A 22,798-nucleotide genomic window follows, 5' to 3' on the forward strand; every position below is an offset into this window, starting at 1 on the left:
GGGAAGGCTGGAAGAAAAGAACAAGTCCACAATGCAACTTCGACTTAGAAACAAACCACACAAACAAATCAAAAGGTGGTAGCAGCAAAAGGTATGAATGCATGACCTTGCAGAACACACATGCTATTTATTTCCCATGCCAATACAGCCCCTCTAACCCAAGTTATTTCCCCCTTGCTAAAAGCTGACCCCAGTCTCTTCTTTCTACCCAGTTGGGCCAGCATGGCATCAAACATGCAAATCCTTAACAGTTCAATCTATGGCCCTCAGTCATACACTTCAATTCTTCTATATTATCTCTGTAAAATAACACCCTTCAACTATAGGTTTGCAGTAATTATGATGTGAGTACTTTTGATTCTACTTTCATGGATGGCACTTGCTTTGAGAATTTGCACAACCTGAAAAGTTCTAATTTTGGAAAGTGATGGTTATGTTAAATAAAATAAATCATGCGGATACAAATGGTATTATGCACATTTGTTTCCTATTGCTAAATGTTATTGGAGCTGTATGGGACCTCAGCACATGGTCTGATCCCAAAATGCTGCAAAACACTGCAGGTTGATGAACACAATTTTCCAAGTATCAGCATTCAGTAAAAAAGTAGCATTTTTACTTACTAACTGCAACAATGAAATCCTTGTGCAACTTGAAGGTCATTAGTGGCTCTGCAAGACACCTGAGTACACATTTGGAAGGAAAGGAATTAAATATATTATTCTATCCAGATTTGTTTTTAATTCAAAACCGTTCACTTTCATTTTTTTCTAAACTAGCAGAGATTTAAATCAATGACAGTGTCAATTAAGTTTTAAGTAACAACAGAAATAATAAACCAAGACTTCCTGCTGTGTTGGAAGAGGCTGCAATCCACAGCATGTCACTTGATAGTAAGAAAGCTGCCTTCTACTCATTCCCCACCCAGGGCACTGGTTTAGCCAAGAGTTACATCCACCAGGCTCTTCAGCAGAGGTAGCCAAGCTACCGGGTTCCTAGTGAGGTAGGCGCGTCCAATATTGGTCCCTCCCTGTAGTTTGGCCAAGGCTGCTTTAAGCAGAGATTAAAACTAGGGTTAGGGTTTGGTTAGGGTTAGCTTCCCTCCAATATTTCCCTCTTCCATTTGTAGAATATCCTGAGAATCCTAAGTAACTTCATAAATAAATGTGTCTGCATTTTTCCTATGCCCCACCAACTGCCTGTATTACAGCATTTGAGAGAATGGTGGCAAGAGTTATTGTTTTGTTTATCATACTCTCATAATAATTTTAAAAAGCACAGTGTCTTGTTTGGATAAAATGAATTAACCAGTTAAGAAGACTTACTGTCCCATGCTGTGAACGTTAGATACAATTTACAAATTAAATGTTTTGCATTCACAATAGAGGGTTTTATGATGTACAAGAACCAAGACTCTTACTTATTTTATAAATGACTAGTGGCTGGTTAGATCTAGCAGTATATGGTGATGGAACCTGAAGGGGGTAAGACAGAGATACAAATATGCAAATACAAGCAATAAGAAATGTAGAAACCATACTGCTTACTCACCTAAGGTAGTTTTTTAGCCCACTTGTTATAGTTTTATTGTCCCAAATTTCCATATCAATATCCATGTCAGGAGGAGATTTAGGAGCTGGAAGGAAGGAAGGAAGGAAGGAAGGAAGGAAGGAAGGAAGGACGGACGAAAGGAAGGATTACTGCATCACAATCGCATCATGTGGAAAACAATAACTGGAAGAGAAGATGTGTCAAAATTATCTGACTTAATACAGATTTATCAATGTACAAATGGAGGCAGCAGCATTATGCATGGCCTTCCATTATGAATGGACTTTCTTCTGGTTCCAAGGAACTGGAAGTGCCATAGTGCAACATTATTCTCTTCAAATGTAAGACCCTCATTTCAATCCTCAGCACTTCCAGTTAAAGGATTTTCAATAGCAGGGATGGGAAACACATCTTCCTCCTCCTCCTCATCATCTTTTATATCCCACCCTTCCCCCTCTTTATTAATTTATTTAAAACTTTTCTATACCATCCCTTATCGAAGTCTCAGGACGGTTTAACAATACAAAATGTAAAACAAAACACAGTGTCCTAAAAATTCAACTAACAATAAAACCCCAATTAAAACAATCAGATCTTAAAACATTGGGAAAATAAAAAAGTGACGATGCCAGGCAAACCTCTCTGGGGAGAAACCCACAGCAGCTTCATACCTGCATTTTATCCCCACAAGAGCAACCCTGTGAGGGAGGCTGGGCTGAGAGTCTGTGACTGGCCCAAGTCACCCCTGGGTCTCCTCCGTCCCAGTCCCATGCTCCTAACCACCACGCTGGCTAGTTAGTCCTTTGCCTGTATCACTCCATGCCCAGAAGAAAGCCAGCAGGCAGATCTAGTGCTTTCTTTGGGCTTTATTGATGCAAAATTTGCCCACCTCCACTAACAGGCTGACACCACTTTTAAGCCAAATGTTCTATCGACCCCTCCCTGAATGATTCCATGCTTAATCATACACACAACCCAGGGCACTCTCTGAAGAATTACTTGTAAAGCATGTGGAGCCTTACTTACAAAATATGGTATTCATCAGCTTCTGAACTTTGGAGTTCACGCCACCTATTCTGTACAAGCCCAAGATGGTGATTCCTTCAAGGACAAAACAAAACGTAACATGGTGAGGTTTTGCTCTGAAGAAGCACGAGTTCCCACAGACCATTTATTTGATGTTTTTCCTTTTAAAGGTCAGCTAAACATAATTCTAAATAAACACCTAAAATTACTGTGCTCAAGCTACAGGAGCTTTGCTATGGACAGAACACCATGTCCTTCTTAGAGAGACAGAGACCATTTCTATCTTAATGCTTCTGAATCAAAACCACTGATATTTCAGTTGGTATCACTCAACTGTACATTCTCTATACTTGAGTCAGAGTTTAGCTAATAAGGGGTCCCTTCGCTCAACATTTCCTATGCACTTCAGCATAGTTTGGGCTACAATTCCTATCACCCCTAACCATTAGACATGCTTGGAGGGGGTGACTGGACCACCTGGAGGGACCCAGGGTGCGGACAGCCCTCTCAAGAAGTAGACATAGAAGTGCAGCTGTTGGCTGGGGTGGGGGAAATCTTAGAGGAACATGAGGTGGTTGGTCGCAATGAATTGGTTACTCTCAGAATGAGCAGGAGGGAACCACACGGAGGGGGCTACAAGACGAAGGAATGCAGCAGCCATCAGAGTAATGAGCAGTTTTCACACAGTACATGGAACAATGGCCATGTGGGTGGCACACTGTGGTGATGATGTAGTGCATTGGGCCACAGGGCACGGGCACACAGGGCAAGGCCTGAGCCACCTGGCCCATAGCTCTGACCTGAGCACTCAGTCCTGTGCTATTAAGTGCCACCCCTCAAGCACCAAAGTATTCTTTAGCTTCATAACCGCAGGCCTGTACTCCATAGAGATTCTACCCTGAGCAGAACTTCTTTGCCCCCACCTCAACCAAAAAGATCACAGATATCTCCTGGCCTGGAGCATTCACCCGGAGGCATGGAAGAACTAAGAGATGGAGTGCAACCAGCACAATACTGGGCAATGGCTGGACACGCGCCTACCTTTCCACCTGGTCTCCCTACTGTCCATCCTTCTGCTTTCTTTGTCAATGGGGCACTTTGGCAACAGACATCACATGTTGGGTTTGTTTGATATTTTGTCCCCTACCATCGTGCCTGCTCAGCCTCCTCCCACTCTCGTTTGTCCAGGTGCCAGCCCCCCCCCCCCCCAAAAAAGCAGACCCTCTCCATCAAGACAGAAATCAGGATGGCCACACTATCACCCATTTGCCCGGGCTGCCTGACTCTGCTAGCGAAGCATGGAGTATGTCCATAACTGCATTACCACCAGACTGTATGCTTCTGGCTACGCTTCACTGCCACACAGGACAGCTGCACTGCTTAATTGTGCATTGCAGGGCTTTGCAGGAAGGGGGGGAGTGACAGGTACAGGCATGGATACGCTGGCTCCTGCTTGCAATCGCATCAGCCAAACGAGTCACAAATCTCAGCTATGCTAGTTTTGCACAAGGAACGGAGACACTGTGACACGGGTAGATATGTGTGCATGCATGAGTGTGCATGCTTAGATCAGCAATGTTTTGGCACATACTTAATGGGTATCTATCATCTAAAGGGGTGGAACATGTTTTCAAAGGTACTTTCTTGAGTTAACAAAAGTAGTACATGAAATGGTCCTTAAGCCACTATAAGTTTTATACTTGCACTTCAATACATACCTCTCGTTTCCACTGCATAAATGCATTTTCTTACAAAGTTAAAACCAGCTTCATTTAAGAACACTAACAAAAGGAAGAGAAAAAAAATATGTAGAGCTTTTGATATTTGTCATCGTCTAGCCAAGCAAACCAGAAAGTCAAATTCATTGCAATTCATTTATCCCAATATTAGGAATCCTTGTGAAATAAGATGGTTAAAAATCAAACAAGTCCGCTTTACTAGAGGTAATTAGATTATCAAAGAAAGCAAAACAAAAACAAGAACTGCCTTATCATTTCACACTAGGTCATGCTATGCAAGACCATATGCAGCCATAAGGGTTATCTCTAAGTGCAATTGTATTAACATTGTTACCTATTTTTAAAAATTATCTCTTGCTTTATTTCTAAAGTACACATGGTATCACAAATAGAAACAAAAGAAAAAATACTTCTAATAAATTAGTGTTGTATGATGAACTGATGCCAATTCAGTTGGTATTAGCAAATATAGCAGCATCTTCCTTCACGTAACACTAATGCAGCATTGGGTATTTGTTTATTTTTCATGCAGAAAAGGGAAAAGACAAATCTAACAAGACAAGGAGTTTATGATGATGACCCCACTCTTGGACTTAGAACACTGGATATTACCCACTGATATAAAACTTTTTGAACTTCAATCCAGTTTTGGAAGATGGACTTCAAGGCTTTTGAGCTATCATATATGGATAAAGATTTCACCCAATTAATGAAAGCTTTGTTGATGAATTAGTACAGTCAATTTCATACAGTTAAAAGTGAACTTACTTTCTTCTTTCTTGCTAATAATAGCTGGCAAAGTATAAATCTTAGAAAGAAAAAAAGAAAGAAATTTAACTTTAAAGTGTAACATACTCATATTTCCTAATTTATCAACCAAATAGAGTTATCTTAACTTCCAAGAAATTCAGGAGAGGTTACTCCATTTTATTATCCTTCCCACAACTTGATGGAGGCAGGTTAGCTGGGCAGGTGGGGAGAAACCAAATGTGTACACAAGTGTGGAAGCCTTTTGTAAAAAGCATCAGGGTCAGTGGATATTACAGCATCCCACAGCTGCTTCTGTGATCTGAGAAGTGCTACTTCCGTTTTGGTCAGTTCTAGCGCTACCATCAGCCAGTTTCTTCTGCTGAGCCAGACTTCTAACATTTTAAGAAAGAAAGGCATTTTCTTCTTTTTCCAGACCATTCCAATTTTATACATTCAGATCATGTACCTGCTAGGTGGACAGAACCCTCTGACCATTTTAGCTAAGCTTTCTGCAGGAATGAGGGAAGGGTGTGTCACCTTGACGTTCTGTTTCGAAACAAGTAATCTGAACGTGACACATTCACTTTTCTAGAACTCTTTCCCTGTCCTTTTGTGATGAATAAGAATTTTAGAATCCCTTTTTTGAACTAGAAAGATGTCATAGAAATCTTAAATGAGATGCTAAGTGATGCACATTTATTTATTTATTTATTTATTTATTTGGTTTACGTCCCATCTTTTTTAAAGGACTCAAAGAGGCTTACATCATTCTCCTCCTCCTGCTATCAATCTTATTCCCACAACAACAACCCTGTGAGATACGAGGGGCTGAGACTGGCCCAGAATCACTTTGTTGGTTCCATGGTCAAGTGGGGACTAGAACCTAGATCACCTGGACTTCAGGAAAAGCTTCCTCACTGTCAGAGTAAGAGGACAGTGGAACCAGCTGCCTAGAGAGGTGAGGGGCTCTCCCACACTAAGGACATTTAAAAAGAAACTGGAGAGCCATCTGAGTGGGATGGTGTAAGGTGATGCCCTGCAACAGCAGGGGGCTGGACTTGATGGCCTTCATGGCCCCTTCCAACTCTACTGTTCTATGATTCACCGGAGTCCCAGTCCTGTGCTCTTAACCACTATGCCACACTTTCAGGGAAAGCACTTCCTTCTCCCTGCACCCTTTTGTACTGTACAAAGGCTGCTCTGGTAGGTCTCCTCTCCTTCAGGAGTGAAATTTCAGGGACAAAGGCAAGGCTTAGAAAGCACCAGGCCCTTTGGATCTTGGCCAATTTATTTATTTAGGATATTTATATGCTGTCCTTTTCAAAAGCCTCAGGACAGCTTACAAAGATAAAATACAAATATCACCAAACATAAATAAATTAAATTATCAACCCATTCTGACTGCAGTTAAAATATAATGGTAAAAAATACAATATTAAAACTTATTAAAATGTTGATCAAATAAAAAGGTCTTAACCTGGTGCTGAAAAACACATAATGACGACGCCAGGCAGACCTCTCTGGGGAGCGCATTCCATAGACAGGATTATATAGCTTTGCTGTTTGCTATCACTATTTATTTATTAATAGCATTTCTATCCCATTCCCTACAGAATGTCTCGGGAGGGCTTACAATAAATAAAATATACAGCAAACAAGCTTTTACATATATGTGCACACAGCAATGCAACAGTGCAACTTAATAATGTTATATTTTTATGTTTTAACATTTGCATACTAAGTTATTCCTATTTCTCTACTTCAAAGCACCTTTGCACAGAAAATGCCATTTCTAGGGAATAGGAATCTACCAGAATGGCACTTGGTATAATACAATGAGTACAGTGATAAGAAAGCACTTTCCAAGCATGTGTGTATCATTTTGCATCTCATTTAAGATTCCTCTGTCATCTCTCTGGTGCAAGAAAGGGATTCTAAAATTCTTATTCATTGTAAGGGTACAGTGAAAGAGTTCTGTGAGAGTTAATCTGTTATTGTTCAAATCACACACACACACACACGTGCAACAGAAGAAGTTTTCCTTACTGGTTCTTTTCCATCCATAGCTTCCAGCCAAAGCTTCCTGTTGGACTCAGAAAAGGCTTGTAGTGTAATGATCCCATGTCTATTAGAAAAACAACGACAACTCAGCAAACTTGACTTATTTTTCTCTTTACAAATCTGAAGACTACCTTAACATGAAAATGTACAAATGGAGAAGATGAGAAAGTGTTAAGTACTAGAGCTGAACTGAGTATTTCTAGGAAATCTGTCAGTTCAGTGTTTATACAGTCTATACACAATGTCCTTTCTATCTATCTATCTATCTATCTATCTATCTATCTATCTATCTATCTATCTATTTGAACATTTCTATGCCGCCCCTTGCCGAAGCCTCGGGGCGGCTTACAACACAATAAAACACTTTTTCCCTCTCAAAAGTAAGGGGAAATGTCTGTCCGTCTTTTAGAGTGAATGTGTGTGTGCCCAACACCCAGGACGCTGCTGGCCTGCCTGCACCATGTGGCACCACCTGGCCGGCATGCGCTCGGCATGTGCTGCTCCACCCCCCGCTCCAGCGCAGGTGAGAGCTGTGCTGCTAAGGGGGAACGGTGCCCAAGTGGAGTTCTGTAGGGCCAAAAGCTGAATGAACCAAATAAAATGGGAGAGCAAATCAAACAACAGCAAAAAGAAAAAACAAATACAAAACAAAATAGAATGAAGATTCTGATGGTGACACATTCTGCAGTGTCAAGCAGTCCTTCTTAAAGAGTGGAAATAAAGCAATCCCTGTCCATTTCACAGAATCCTTCAAAACAAGTCACAACATTGTGAATCCACAGTGACCAAGTAATTTGTCATCAACCTTACACGGGCAAATGTTGACATGACCTGGGAAAACTTCAGTTAGTTAAACTATGATTTTAGTGATTAATGTGGCCTATAAATGGTGCAAATAAAATTAATTAAATAAAAACCTTTTCACACTTGCAGCTTTTACTTGCCTGCAGCTTTCATAGATGCTATTTTAGGTACTGAACCCAGTGGAGATGGCAACACTATCCACTTCCTGGCCAGGCCAGCTGTGTAGAATTAAGCCCAGGCAAAAGTTTGGGTTTAAAAAGAACTGAGATACTAACAAAACCCAAAAGAGCAAGAGGAAACAGAGAAGGCTGAAAAGTGGAAGGGGGTACTTTTATTTTAGAAGCTGTAGAGATCACAAATGTCATGGAGCCAACTGAGTGACTTAGGGCCAGTCCTAGACTCTCAGCCCAACCTACTTCACAGGGTTGTTTTTATGGGGATCAGATGGAGAGCAGCAAGAGAATGGTGTAAGCCACTTTGAGTTTGTAAGAAAAAAGTGGGATATAAATCTAATAAATAAGTAAATGTGGGGTGTAGGGGGAGAGAGAGAGAGAGAGAAAGAGTAGGAAGATTTATCAGACAAAAAGAACAGCAAAAGAGAAACACAGTGGTGAAAATGTCAGAGAAGAAAGACTTTAGGAATGTTAGGACTGGCAGTCCTCAACTCTACCCTTTGATGAGCAGAGGTCAAGGAACAGAGACTAGATGTTCTAAGCACTGTACTCTGATGTAAGAGAGGCCAAGAATGCTCCTGACACATCGTGCAACTCCACCCACTATGGCTGAAGCGCCAAAGCATAGGCGTTTTAGCCAAACACACTGGGATGGCCTTAGGTTCAGGACAGCTGACTTGAGGACATGCAGAGAGCCCTATTTAAAATAGAAATGACACATCACTGACGGTAGAACCTTATTGTATAACCACTTTTCATGGAAAAATCCTCTGATTAGTAGAAATAACGATTGGTTATTCTGGCTAGGCCTGATGGGAGATGCAGAACAAAACATCTGGAAGACCACAAGTTGCCCATCCCTGTTTTATAGTAGAAAGCAACTGGGATAAATATGAATAATAAAGGTCTGGATAAGGGGGAGTCTGGATAATATTCCAGAGACTTTTGTGCAGAAGAATTCAGAAGTCTGCAGACTTGTTACGATGGCTGCAGGTGCTGGGAGGCGATCGCTCGCTTCATGTCCTGCTTCTGTGGACTTCCTCAGTGGCTGGGCACTGTGGAGAGCAGGACCTGATTAAGCAGTAGCCTTATGACCCCAGTACATGGAGGTATGGATTGAGAGCCTGTATCCCGTAAGAGAGCTGGAAGAGAGGTCTTCGCAATGCCAGGCTTGAAGAAGGAAGCAGCCAGGAATGGGATCCAGAGAGGAGGATGGAATAAGTGCTAGGAAGTAAGAGGCAGAAGCCTTGGGAAAAAGCTGAGATTATGTCCAGAGCCCCTCCTAACAGCCAGGATGGCTTAAGAAGAGTTTTTTCCTTGGCAAGTCATATGTTTAAGATATCTAGAGCAGATGTGAGAGCCTGATTTAAGTTTTCTCCCTAATCGGGTAAACTATGGTGAAGGCTGGGATACCAATGAACATGTCCAGACCTCTTTTTCATTCCCAGGGGTGGGAGTCTTAATTTAAATTTAATATGTTAGGATCCTTCATGGGTAGAGCTCTCAGAACCTCCAGCTTGTTACTGCTGTTATTTCTATGCAATAGTTCAAAGGTCTGAGTAAGTGAAGCATGGAATAGCTATAGATCCTTCTTAGTGGTCTTACAGGGGCTTAGGAACAGGGTCAGCTGATGGGTTTTAGGTAAAGGCCCAAATATTTCCAGCTTACTAGGCTTCTATTAGGTGTTAACTCTTAGTTTAGCAGCCAAGTGCTTTAATTTTATTGGTTACTACAGCCACAAGATTGTTTTTATTATTGTGAACCATGATGGGGTCCCTTATGGGGGCCAAGAGAAGTTTCTATAAGTAAATAAAATAAATACATTTCCTAGATATGCATGTATATGTCTCATCTTACTGGTGTGGCAATTTTTAAAAGGCATTGTTGGAATCTCAAACCTTTCAACAACTTCAATATCAAAACAGAAACGTTTTTCAATTGAATCTGTCTTTCTCCGTATGCAGGATTTCAACTTGAATACTTCTGGTGTACTTGGGACAAGACCATTCTAGAAAAAAAACAGAAATAGAGAAAAAATGAAGTTATGATTCATGATGTTAAGTATCCATGTATTTTGGGATTGTAAACAAATTAAAGGAAAGTTTGCAAGGCTGCAAACCAATCCAGATGCTTGTAACCCTGCAAGTTTGGGAAGGCTGGAGGATTACGAAAGCAAAGGTTGCTTCCAGGCTCATCCCAACCTGCAAAAGGCTCAGACGGCTGAAGGAAGGTGGTTGAGGCTCCTCCCACGCTTCCCATCCTCCTGAACAGCCCCCCTAACCTATCTCCAATGTCTCTGTTGTGACTTCAGAGTTCTTTCTGTGGGGGTGGAGGAGAGGACATTCCAAGCTTGGGAACCATTTATGAAGTTGGAGTGCTTTCCCAACCATGTACCTTAGACTCCAAAAATCCTATGGTTGTCTAGAGAGCATGAATTGTTGCCCATTCATTAATCATACGAGTTTAGTCAACCAATTAAATTTGTATAGGATAAAACATTATCTTATGCAAATTGAATGGTAAAACAGTCATATGGAATAAACATTTTTTTTGAAAAAAGAAGTATATTTTCTTTGTTGGACACATGGTATAGCAGGTATCATATTAGAAAAGGGATTCATTATTTCTGTGAAAGGAAAGAGCAAGATTGCTCCTTCTAAGCATTTGTATTTAAAACTGTGTGTGGGTGTGCATGCTCCCCCACCCCAGTTGCCCAACTGACCACGGAACACTTTTTCATCAATTAGTTCACCCAACTAAACATTGTGGTCCTTTATACACACATGCAAGAATCTGGAAATATAATGATCTTGAGAGTTTCTTTTGCTTCTAATGAACTAGCCTAATCTATTTGGGAAATAGCCAGCCTTTAAACTGTTCTACTACTCCCATTATCTGTAAATGCAACCAACTGTCTTATTTATGTTTATTTCCCCATGACCACCTTTAAAGCAGAACTACAAATATTTTTCACTTCTTCTGAAAGATATCTTAAATTACACTGGGCAGCATGTGCTTACTCTTTCATAGAAAATTGTTAAACTATTTTTCATGCAAGTACTTAAAAATCTGTGGGGTAGCAACTTATGTCACACCCAGGTAAAAATGTGCTGTTGTGGCAGATGTGTGAAAAATTCCTGCCAAACTATTACTTTGCCATACACAAAGCCACGCTGATGCATTTGATTAACTAGCAGGATGAGCACAGATCAAAGAGAACAGTGAAATATCCAGGTGTGCTGAGATGCATCATTCCACAGAGCCTTTTCCCCAATGAGGTAAGTCCCACGTGGATGAAGCAGCAGCTACAGTTCAGCCACCAGTTTGACTGTGGCCGCCCCTCTCATGGGCTTTGCTCTTCCTTCTTACTCCCCATGCATGCATTTCTTGTCAGGTAGGGTGGCCAGCTCCCCTTTCATATCATTCAGCCCATGATGTCATCCAGCCCTGGAATAAATCTAGTGACCATCCCCGTCAGCCATGGAGACAAAACTCTGAAAAGGGACACACGTGTGCATCTTTGTACAGTAAGTAGAAATATCAGGGAGGTAGAGATGTTGATGCAGAGCTAGTGACACAATTCTACTCCCCATTTTTCCATATCTACACGGTATGCATGAAGAATGTATGAGAAGGCCAAATTAACACGCTCGTAGAATGGGGTGTGCACATCATTCTGCGGTGCCACCACATCAGACTGGATGGGATGTGGAAGGGCTCATAGCCCTCATAAACAACCATCTCAACCCTACCATCCAGTTCTAGGACTCTGAAGTTGTTGACTTCAGGTTCCACTCAAACTGGAATTAGGTGATGAAAATGAGCTAGACGTCTAGTTGAATGAATGCATTGCTGTAATTCCACTATATGGTGGTGATTGTAGTGGTGGTGGTGGTGATGAAAAAGTTTCTGATTAGAATAGGAAGGCAGGAGTAATACCTGGAAAAACGTTTCATCAAAATTGTACGTTTGTGGAAAAAACTATTTCTTTCAGAAGGTAGGGAGTTTTTGCTGCAAATCTCCATGGACTGGAAACACATCAACTTTCTGTTAGGAACAGCTTTCCTGGATGGAACCCACTTCTTAAGTTGAAATTAGTGGATGAAAAGCCACACCACACCTTTTCCCAGTTTGGGGTAATACTTACTACTTTGCCTCCAGATTTTGCTTCGGAAATGCTCATTGTAAATGCTTTTGTCCCTTTGTCATAAGTACAGTAATGCTTTATCCAGGTGAAACCTAGAGGTCCTGAAAATAAAACAAAGTCAAACAGACAGACAAGATCAAAACATGCCTTTTAGTTTTTAATTTTTTTAAAAAAAAGTTTCCTGAGCAAAAAAAAAAAAAAATCATGGTAATACAGACAGACACACACACACAGTTTTGTTGCAAATTATGCACTCTGGGACATGTTATTACATATGCAACTACATGCATGTGAAAAACTATTCACATAATAGATGTTAAATGCCAAGAATTTTATTTTTTTAAATAAGTTTTATTATTATTTTCTACTAACTAACAAACCTAACGAAAAGAAACTAAAAAATAGTCATCGAGAGCATCCGACCTACTGGGTCAGCCCCCCATATTTTTTTCTTTTTATGATAATCCATAAACATATTTAAATCTATGCATAATCCCATTTCTCTAGCCAATAATAAAAGGAATTCCAAGTCTGATAGAAGCCAAGAATTCTATTTTTATGTTTCAGGCTGCCTTTCACCTGTATTAGCATCCAGTGCTCAGTGATGCACTGCTCAAAATTTAAGCATTACAGCTTATAGTTAGAGAGATGCATGCATTTGACTAACTTTTTCAAACACTACATATAATAATCAGTTTAGGGTACAATCCAACAAGGATGCTCATAAGTCTCAGAGCTTGGAGGATCATGTGTATCCCATGGGGAATGAAACATAGAATCATAGAATAGTAGAGTTGGAAGGGGCCATGAAGACCATCAGGTCCAACCCTGTGCTGTTTCAGGACACCCATTTCCACCATCCCACTCAATGGAAGCAGCACAGAGCAAAGGTCACTTCTGTGCTACTTCTCATCTGTGAAGCCGATTTTGCGGGCACTGAGGAGTGGGGAAGAGTCTGCCACCAAGGTACCCCAAGGTGACACCTCAGCCTCCTTCCTGTACTCTTAGAAGCTTATACAGCTGAGGGGGAGGGAATTTCCAAGAGGGGAGAAGCAGCTGAGGTCCCATCAGATGCATCACGTCTTGGTGGCACTCTCCTCCCATCGCCACGATGCCCTCTGAACCCCTTCTCTGTGGTCACTCTTGCAACCTTGGAGAAGCAGTCAGTGCAGTTCTTACAACAACAGCTGCATGGGAGCAGGGCGAGGTGGAATTCTGGGGCGGATCCTCGGAGTTCTGAGCTCAGAGCTGGGAATCTCCCAAAATCCTAGTTGAATACTGTCCAGGATCACTTTGCCCACCAACAGTTTGAAACAACAGTCCATAGTAGAGCTAAATGCTGATGTTCTCTCCCACTTTAAAGAGAAGTGGCTTTGTTTGAACAAACGAAATATACAGGACCAAATCTTGCCAAGCTTGTCTTTGCTAGTTCTAGAACTAAAAGTTCACTGCAGTATTAAAATAAATTAGGGCATGCTTTTGCAATCTTTAGCTGTCTGAATGAATTGGTGTGAACCAATACCAAGTAAAAGATTATACAGATATTACTCAGTATTCATTACTACCCATATATAGGAATATTTCACTCACAAGTAGAGAAGGAATTGTAAAATAGCTCACCTCCCAGTTCCAACAATCACTTGCCATGCAAACAGAAGCAAGTAAGTGAGCCTACGGGCCTGGGGCTCAGAATGACCATTCACATTAAGTGCAACTTTGAGGAGAATGAACTTCTAATAAGGACCTATGTAGCCAGAGTGCTAAACTGCAATGTATGAGATGTAGATTCTGATTCCCACTTGCCCATGAAGCTCACTGGGTGACTTTGGGCCAGTCACACACTCTCAGTCTAAGCTACTTCACAGGGTTGTTGTGAAGATAACATGGAGAAGATTATGTAAGCCACCCTGGGTTCCTTACAAGGGTGGAAGAGGTAGGCTAGAAATGAGATGAAACTGTTGATGATGGTAATCGCCACCACAATGACAGGCGTGCTAAACATATCCATCATTGCTCCTTGGAATACCAAAACCAAGCTGCCTGCCTGCCCGCCTGCCCGCCTGCCTGCCTGCCTGCCTGCCTGCCTTTCAACCACACTGCTGCAATTTCAAAAAGAAAGCACTTACATGAGATACAAGATCTAGTTTACTAAAATATAACCGTTACTGTGTTTATGTCTGGGATTTATTTCTTACCATTCCTAATGCACTGTCATTGCATCGGCAGCTTGTCAAAAGCAATAACAATTATGCAGCATTCCCCAGACAGGGCTGCTGAACCTCAAGACTTGTAAGCCAAATTTGGCTAGCCTGGGGTCCCAGCCCAACCCTCTGGTGTTCTCCAGGTGGGCACACCTGCTTCTACAGCCCACACTGTCCCTTGTAACCACCGATTCTTTGTTGCTTTCCTGAATGTTTTGTTTGTTCCCCCAGTGTAAAATGATGAAATGCCTCTCCTAGGCCTTAGTTACTGGCAGTAAGAGTTTTAAACCACAACAGGATGATATTTTTGGTGCTTTTGCTCTGCCCCTTGCCTTTGCCCCCACCATCCACTGGAATGTGGCCCTCCAGAGCTTTTCTGAAATCAAATTTGTTCCTCAGGCTGAAAGGGACTTTACACTCTAAATTAATAAAACTTAATAAAACTAAAAGTTATCCAAAACGTACACAGAGGATATGCTCTGTGATGTTGTGAAATGTCACACTGACACACAGACAAAAAGGTTTTTGCAATATCAGATTTGCACTGTTATCTAAGCAACATGTGAAAATATAATGAGTAAGAAACTTGATTTCAGTCAATGATCAATTAAATGAGCCCTCCTCCAGTGAATCAGATCGTGATCTAATTATTCAAAATGCTTGTTTTAAAGCTATCCATTCTGCCATATACTACGCAACTCAGTGTCACTATCTAAAGTCAACAGAATGATGAAAGAATTGGTGTGTTCATTTCCGAGATCAAGACTGCAGCTGTGTCATTTCCCCCCTCGGCCTAAACATTGACCAAACCCTTTCCTCTTCGATGGGAGCATGTCAGGTTGGCCTTTCACTGTTTAATGAAGCACTGCGTGTCCCCAGCATTTCACTCTGTCCTGGCTCTCCCGTTAATAATGCTCAAGGTAATTTCCGCTTAATAGGGTTTTCTGTAGCATTTTATTATTATCAGTCAATTAAAATGTACAAAAGCTGTTCAAAGCAATCTGCTACTGAAGCAGGCAAATTTGTCTCGGAGAAACACTTGTTGCGAGGGATGGAGCTGGGAGGGAAGGATGCTTCTTTGGCACATGCACTGTTTTAATAGCCGCAAATGTTAACACACTGGAGTCATCCTTTCTGACCACACATCACTTTATACTTTGCTTCAATGAGCCGCAACACAGCTTGTGATCAATATGAATGTTCAGGCTGTAGTGGGTGGTTACCGTGGCTTATCATGACATCCAAACCTGTAGGGTGGGTTGTTGCCATGGTTAACAAGCCAAACACAACCCTAAAACAACCCATGTTTTTGGGGTGGTTTGTTGACCACACCACAACCCAACTTTGCTGGGTTTGGATAACATGAGAAGCCTCCCTGCTGAAGCTTTAATGTTCTGCTACCAAAGGTCAGAACCCACCATGCCTTAATGCACTGTGGCGTAAATACGTTATGGTAGGCTGAATCAATCAGGTGAACTGGGTCACTGTTTATAACCATTCCATGCCAATCAATGCTTCGGCTTTAATAGATTTACAACACTTGGAAGGGAAGAGACATGAAACACCTATTTCCTTGTAGGATGTATCATACAGGGCATAGTAGGTGTAAAATATATGGACATTAACTTAAAACTATGGACTAATTAACTACTCACGTTTCTCTTGCACGTAGAGGTAGCCTTCCATTGTCCATTGGCTCGGTGGCCTGTAATCCTGGCTAGCAGACTTCATTCTCTGCATAAGTCGTTCTACTTCCTGCCTTGTGCTTTCAAAATTATTCCGGGTCTAAGCAAGAAAATATGGGGGGAGAGGTGAAAAATAATTAGAATTCCCTAGTTCATGCTTCAATTTTCTTCCATTTTAGTTCAGCAAATCTCTTTCTGCTATTTCTCTGCTATATCTCAGTACTCTCTTTTCTGTCCAAATACTCTTCCACAAAATTTCTCATTTGCCCCCTGCTCCAAACATAGGATGCGTCTCATCAGAACTTTCTGTATTTTGCATACGTGACCTGCCCTTACTTTAAAAACTATTTGTAGCTCTGTACATCATTTCTCCTCATAGTCTCACCCAGGATCATCGATTTAATACCCGTCAATACTTAAAACTCCCCAGTTCTTTCCCTTGCTGTGCTTAGAATGACTACTAGGTACAACCTCCCTCCAAATTTCTCCCCAAAAGTCACCTTTTCCATTTTGCATTTAGCTTATCCGTTTTATATTCATCCTTATGTGAAACTTTACATGAGTACAAATGGCAATTGCCCACGTTCTTTTGTCTCAGCAGTTGTTTCTGTCTTCTACCTGCTGCCGTTTTTTCGCTGTAACTCCTTTGAGACAAGAGCTTATCTCCCTTTGCCCAGGTATCTCTGGCAAGGTGCTATGCATACCTAGCCATTAAAAATGGTGAATATTTATTTATTTATGAAATTTGTATGCCATCCAATTACCAGATTATTATTACTATTACTATTATTATTATAGTAGATAATATATATTATTATATTATAGAACAATATATATTATCAATACATTACTAATATAAAATATTACTATTATTCTTAGGCCGTCTCCACTGGGAAGCATTCTAACACCCATTTGTATACCATCCTGAAATGGTATAGTCATGGCAATTTTTTTTTCCACTTCATTTTGTTGAACATAGAAACTGGCATTCACACTCTTGCCTAATTATTTGTGTTAAAAATATGCACAACTTCCAGCATTCCCCAACTACATTCTTACTTGTATCTTAAGAAGAGAGCTCAAAACATCTAAGGAAAAGACCGTTTTGTGGCTGAAATGCCCGTATTTCCTGCACAAAACACACATAATTCCCGTGTCCTTACAGCAGCCACAGAGGTAACATTTAATGGGACTATTCCGTTTGATGTCTTACAGGCCCTAATACATTAATTTGTTAATAATCAACTCCCTGTGAAACAGGAATACTTAACAAAAAACTGAGAAATACATAAAGAAAATACAAGTAAGTTAATGGCTCTAACACGTCCCCAAAGCTGCAGTGCATCATTAGTAGCCATGATTAAAGCAGAAGCAGTGACTGAAAACATCGCTTGCCAAGTAGTTACAAAATAAGCATGAGGCTAAGGGACTAGCATTATCCTATCCACGTCAAGTGGGCTTTTGGTGTATTTATCACTTTTAGCCAGCTGCCAAATTAGAGTTTTATAATATAAAAGCAAGCTTCCCTAAGATTTCTATTATTCTGCCACATTGCAAAGTTTTATAAATCCTCCAAGTACCAAATTCAGAAGAATTTCAGACTCCAAAAGGCATTATGTAGAAGAACACATTACCCCAATTCAAGCCCCAATTTTAAAAGTGAACAAATACCCAGATTTTAAAAACTTCCAGCAATATAGTAAATTTGATTCTGTGCAAACTCACAAGTCATTCCCAAATGCCTGATGGAACAAAAAAGGGTTTCATCTGCTTTCAGAAATCCAACAGGAAAGGTATCAGAGTTTCCTCTCAAGGAAGGGAGTTCCAGAACTTTGGGGCAGAACTGAAAAGGCCTCTCCTATGTTCCCAAAAAGTGCCCCCATGAAAGTGGTGAGCAGAAAAGGCGCCCCCTCCCCCACAAGATCTTCGAGTCCATGCCGTCTCAAACAGGACCCATATGTTTTTCCTTAACTGCTGGAATACGTTAAGAAATGAATTAGGGCTTGGGACTCATGTTCCCTAGGATCATAGGATGTTGCTTAACTTTCAGTCAAGTCACTGGTCTATCACATCCATTACTGTTGACATGGACTAGCAGCTTTCCAGAATCCCAGACAGGAAAATTTCCAGTTCTTCCTAGGGATGCCAGGAACTGAAGTTGGGGCCTTCTGCATGAAAAGTGTGTGTTCATTCCCTGAGCCCTTCCCTTTCTTACCAACTGCCCCTGAAGAGTTGCGAAAACCTGGGGAAAAACCCAGAAAAATTAGAGAAACCATTTTTTCCTTCCCCTATTCTGCCGAAGTGGGAACAATGGTAAAAAAGGATGTTGGAATATTTTATTTCAGAGTGAGAAATGGGTTAAACAAGGTGTTCACATACTGACTCTCCCAAAATGTTTTCTAAAAACTATGCAGTAATTGTTTAGGTAAGGTAATGCATGCATCTGATTCTTACAATTCTTGAGCACTGAGGACAAGCAACTCCCAGGTTGAAAACAGAGGCTACAACTTCCAAATGCATGCTCAAGATGCATTTCTGTCTCCCAGGGGTGCTGCCATTGTCACAAGAGACGGAAGAAGGCTTCAGTTGCTTCTTTGCTTGTGGGCTTCCTGCTGTTGATACAGCAGAAGGGGTGGTGGTGTATTTATCAAGAGCATGGCAGGTATGCCAGACACGTCAGAAAGTACTTTGGCACCAGTATATGTAGGTTCTTCAACACAGCATCCTTGGCTACCCCAATGTGCCTGCAGAGACCTGTATTGGCACCTACTTACCCCCTTTAATCTTTATTTTATTCTTAAGATTTTTAAAAATTAAAAAGGCGCTTAAGTGGGAGGCTGGCATGCTTCAAAGTGGTGTGCTGCCCTCCAACATCATGTTTACTCGGTTAAGAAGAGGCACGCCCAGACTTCAGCTCTGCTTTGCATTAAAATTCTCGGGCAAGTCAATCATTGTTGGTGGTTTGTGGCCAGCCACACCCAGCATTGCATCTATTTTGCAAGAGCACTCCTTTAAAATTGTAAATATTCTCACCAAACTTTTAAAAATGGTTGGAAACTTCTGCCATACACAATAACCCCCACCCACCCATCTATTCCTTTGGGCTAAATTTCAGTGGATAGTTCCACAAGGCCAAAATTGGCACTGAATTATTCTATGACACAAGTGATGTTGTTGGGCCTTGCTGATGTTCAGCAGTGACTAAGAGTTCCCATTGAGCCATGAGCAAAATGAATAAAAACATCTTTCCTTTGCACTAATGCTAGACATTGGAAGTTGCCTAAAGCATTAATGACAGGTACAAAATGGGAGAGCTTTGCTTGCAATGAGGCAACAGTGACCTCTGGTGCTTGGAAAACAAGGTGTTGATTATAACCACAAGCATTTCTTCTCTCCCTGTGCTTTGTCATTATCATGTTTACTTCCCAACCGCCTTATCTGCTTCATACTTAACATTTCTACTGAGTGAAGTTAAAAATTACTCTAAGGGTCAGATGTTGCTCCTGAGAGTTCCCAAATTTATTTATTTATTTCAATCTGTTTAAACTGCCCCATTTCCATAGGCTCTGGCTGGTTTATAAGAAGTTAAAACCAAAAGTGATTAAAATTGACTAAAAACATCATGAAATTAATAGGTGGGCTGTCGAAATTAATATGAAATTAATCAGGGAAGGGCTGTCGAAAGAGATACGTTTTCAAGTCTTTCCTAAAGGTGGCAATCTGGGATATCAGACTCACCTCTGATATCATTCCACAGTTTAAGGGCAACTACTCAGCACTGCACCTGAACATCTTCAGGCTTCAAAGAAGAACACACTGATTTCAGGCCTCTTCTGATCTTACTCCACAGTAGCACATGATCCATACCCACCTTGCTTTGGTCCATGCTAAGGAGGTAAAGCTCAGAAGTCTTGCTTAGGTCCACCCTTCTCAGTCCCTACCCTTCCTTCTAGCTAGATGGATAGGAAGAAGCCCTGTGATTGGCTAGATGCTTAAATGGTCCTTTTGAATGCATGAGATCTCTGGAGGAAACTGCTGAGTTTCCATCCTGCTTATTCGAGGCTTGCGTCACACCCTGCCTTTAGCCCTGCTTATTTATATGAACTGCATCCTCTTATATGGAATATCTCCTCCAAGAGTATTCTCTGCTTGGAATTAGGCTGTCAGGATGAGATTAGGCTGCTGGAATTAGGCTGAAAGGTTCCCTATTCTGCTTTTGCAGCATGGGGCGAAGCCACAGGGAAATGGCTCCTGGGCTACTTAAATATGGTACGGAGACATTACTGACTGCACGTTCTAAAGATAATCTTGAGTGCCCTCTAGCAAAAGGATCAAGAGCTGCAAGTGCACTTTATTTATTTAAAGTTTCTTCTTTCTCAAGGAGGCTGTCTGAAAAAGAGAAACCACTCCAACTGAGTAAGTATTCAAAGCATAAAATGGTATTTCCTATCTGACTGTCTACACCAGTGTTCCCCTACCTGGTATCTTCCATATGCTTTATATCTCCATCCCCAGAAGGTCTTGCCAGTGTGGCTTCTACACAGGAATGTTGGGAGTTGTAGTCCAAAACAGCTAGTGAGTACCAGGTTGGGAGAGGTTGCCCTACACGATCTCCAATTCAAAAAATACTTCAGTATGAAATGGACAGAGTGTTTATATGAGTTCTATACTCTTGGCTGAAGTTTGGTACTTTTGGGGTGGATTTTCAAATTACTTGCCTATCCAGTTCACAGAGGTATTTTGAAATTCTCACAGGAGGGTACTATATAATCTATTGTTCATTTCAAAAGCTACAGCTTTATAAAAATAACTTGGTGGGCACATACAATGAATTATCCTTCAGTTCTCTCAGGAGCAGCAACAGGAATTAGGGTTGTTAGGTTTCACACACATTTTTATGTTATGTCCGAGTTCGGCAGGACTGGAGAGAAGAACTGCACTTGAATGTGGTTTCGCTCCCTGAACATGTCAGCTTTCATTTCTTTTTAAATCAAAATATTTGACCGTACATCTGCATAGATATACTTAAAAAGGAAGGGCAATGCTTGCTGGTCACCTGTTGGGGTCGGTTTCAGTGAAATACAGCATTATAGCAAACTGCTTAACACTGAGTTAGACCATCCAGTTTATTCTTGTTGGGATTTGGGATCTCCACATGACACAACAGTCCACCATGCATTGTATATGGTGAGGCTGGGGCATGGGCAGCTGCCATTTTCAATCTAACCAACCATTTGTGTCGTGTGAACCTGGCAACGCAGGTCATGGGATGCTTGCTTAACCCTTGAATAACCCAATCCTGCTGGGTTTGCATGACACAAGGACCAAGCAGGGATGCATCTTGGATTCTGCAACCCATCCTGGGTTAAATAAGCCAGGACAAGCTGCAGCATTGTCCAATCTTGGCCATGGACTGACAGCCATTCCCCAGAGTTTCAGGCAGGAGTCTTTCTAGCCCTGAACCTGAGGCCTTTGGCATGTAAAGCATGTGTTTCACTACTGAATGGTAGCCCCTTCCCAACTAGGGCAGAGCTACAGGGGCCCAAATAATGCAAAACAGGAAGCATTGCAGCACAAATAACGAAAAGGAAACATGCAACTTTTATTCAGTTCGCTAACTTCCATGACAACACAACCTGGCTTTCCTTGCTTCTGAAACTGGAGTGGCCAAGCACATATTTTTTTTTTTTTTTTCAGACAAGGTTTACGTAGCCCTACCAAAAGGCAAATCAGAAGCAGGAGCCCAGCTTTAATCAGGACAGGTCTTATACATGCTTATACTTAAGTCTGTTTCACTTACTAGAGATCCTGAATGGGATTATTTTTCTGAACTGGCAACAGAGCAAGTTGTAGTAATTTAAACCTTAGAGATGTTAAATCAATAACTGGCTTTCTCAAGGCAGAGGATGAAACTCAACATGACTAAGCAATACATGAAGCGGCATGCATTTATTCATGAGTGTACTAGATTTGTTTTCTTGAGACGTCAGCATCACAACAAAGCACTGTCGAGCATCCCTTTCCTTATAGTGAAGTTCAATTATCTAAGAAGCTCTAGTAAATGCAGTCTGGCCTTACGTTCTGTAAATTGAACTGCAACTGTTGCTTGTATGGTGCAAACTCCTGGGCCAGCTCGTATCCCTCGTGGTAAAATGTAAATAATCCCTGAAGAAATGCCAAAAGCTGAAAAGCAGGAGAAAAGAGATTCAAAACCAAGAATTAAAAATGAGTATCATATACATTATTAAGCAGACATAGAAGACAATAGAGACTGCTTCGGATAATAAATGGGCAAGAATTTCCTTCCAGTGGGGTGAACGTATATTGTGGTTTAATACAGTAATCAGTAATGGGTTGCCTGGGAAGGTGAAGGCCGTGGCAGTCAACTGCTTAACTAGCGAGATGAGTGAAAGTCTCTTTCACCGTAATTGCTGGAGTGTTTCCAATTAGCATCAGGTGGGACAATAGTGTGGCACAAGACCTGGAATAGAGGCATGAGGAAGAAGGCCAGGCAAGGAGGGGAAACTGAGGGAGGAGGCAGAGATACACAGAGCCAGGAGGCGGGAAAATGAGATGTACATATTTGGATCAAAAAAGGCTGCAAATAGCAAGCTCAAATCTGATGCACAGATAGCTGAGGAGGTGATTTGGGACAGAGAGT

At 41.3% G+C, this 22,798-nt stretch overlaps 1 protein-coding gene across 1 annotated transcript in view; it reads right to left on the reverse strand.

Moving 5' to 3' along the window:
* Positions 1–22,798, reverse strand: part of ARHGAP42 (Rho GTPase activating protein 42) — a 117,544-nt gene that overhangs the window by 22,286 nt on the left and 72,460 nt on the right. Inside the window, exons 6-15 of the mRNA XM_044441823.1 lie at positions 22,216–22,320; positions 16,108–16,237; positions 12,252–12,352; positions 10,003–10,112; positions 7,113–7,191; positions 5,085–5,124; positions 4,296–4,358; positions 2,578–2,652; positions 1,552–1,636; positions 624–682 (exon numbers count right to left, since the gene is read on the reverse strand). Of these exons, the coding sequence (XP_044297758.1) occupies positions 624–682; positions 1,552–1,636; positions 2,578–2,652; positions 4,296–4,358; positions 5,085–5,124; positions 7,113–7,191; positions 10,003–10,112; positions 12,252–12,352; positions 16,108–16,237; positions 22,216–22,320 (847 nt within the window). The remainder of the gene's footprint in view (positions 1–623; positions 683–1,551; positions 1,637–2,577; positions 2,653–4,295; positions 4,359–5,084; positions 5,125–7,112; positions 7,192–10,002; positions 10,113–12,251; positions 12,353–16,107; positions 16,238–22,215; positions 22,321–22,798) is intronic.

Source organism: Varanus komodoensis, unplaced genomic scaffold (assembly GCF_004798865.1).
Source record: "Varanus komodoensis strain SLA01 unplaced genomic scaffold, ASM479886v1 scaffold4, whole genome shotgun sequence".
Classification (NCBI taxonomy): domain Eukaryota; kingdom Metazoa; phylum Chordata; class Lepidosauria; order Squamata; family Varanidae; genus Varanus; species Varanus komodoensis.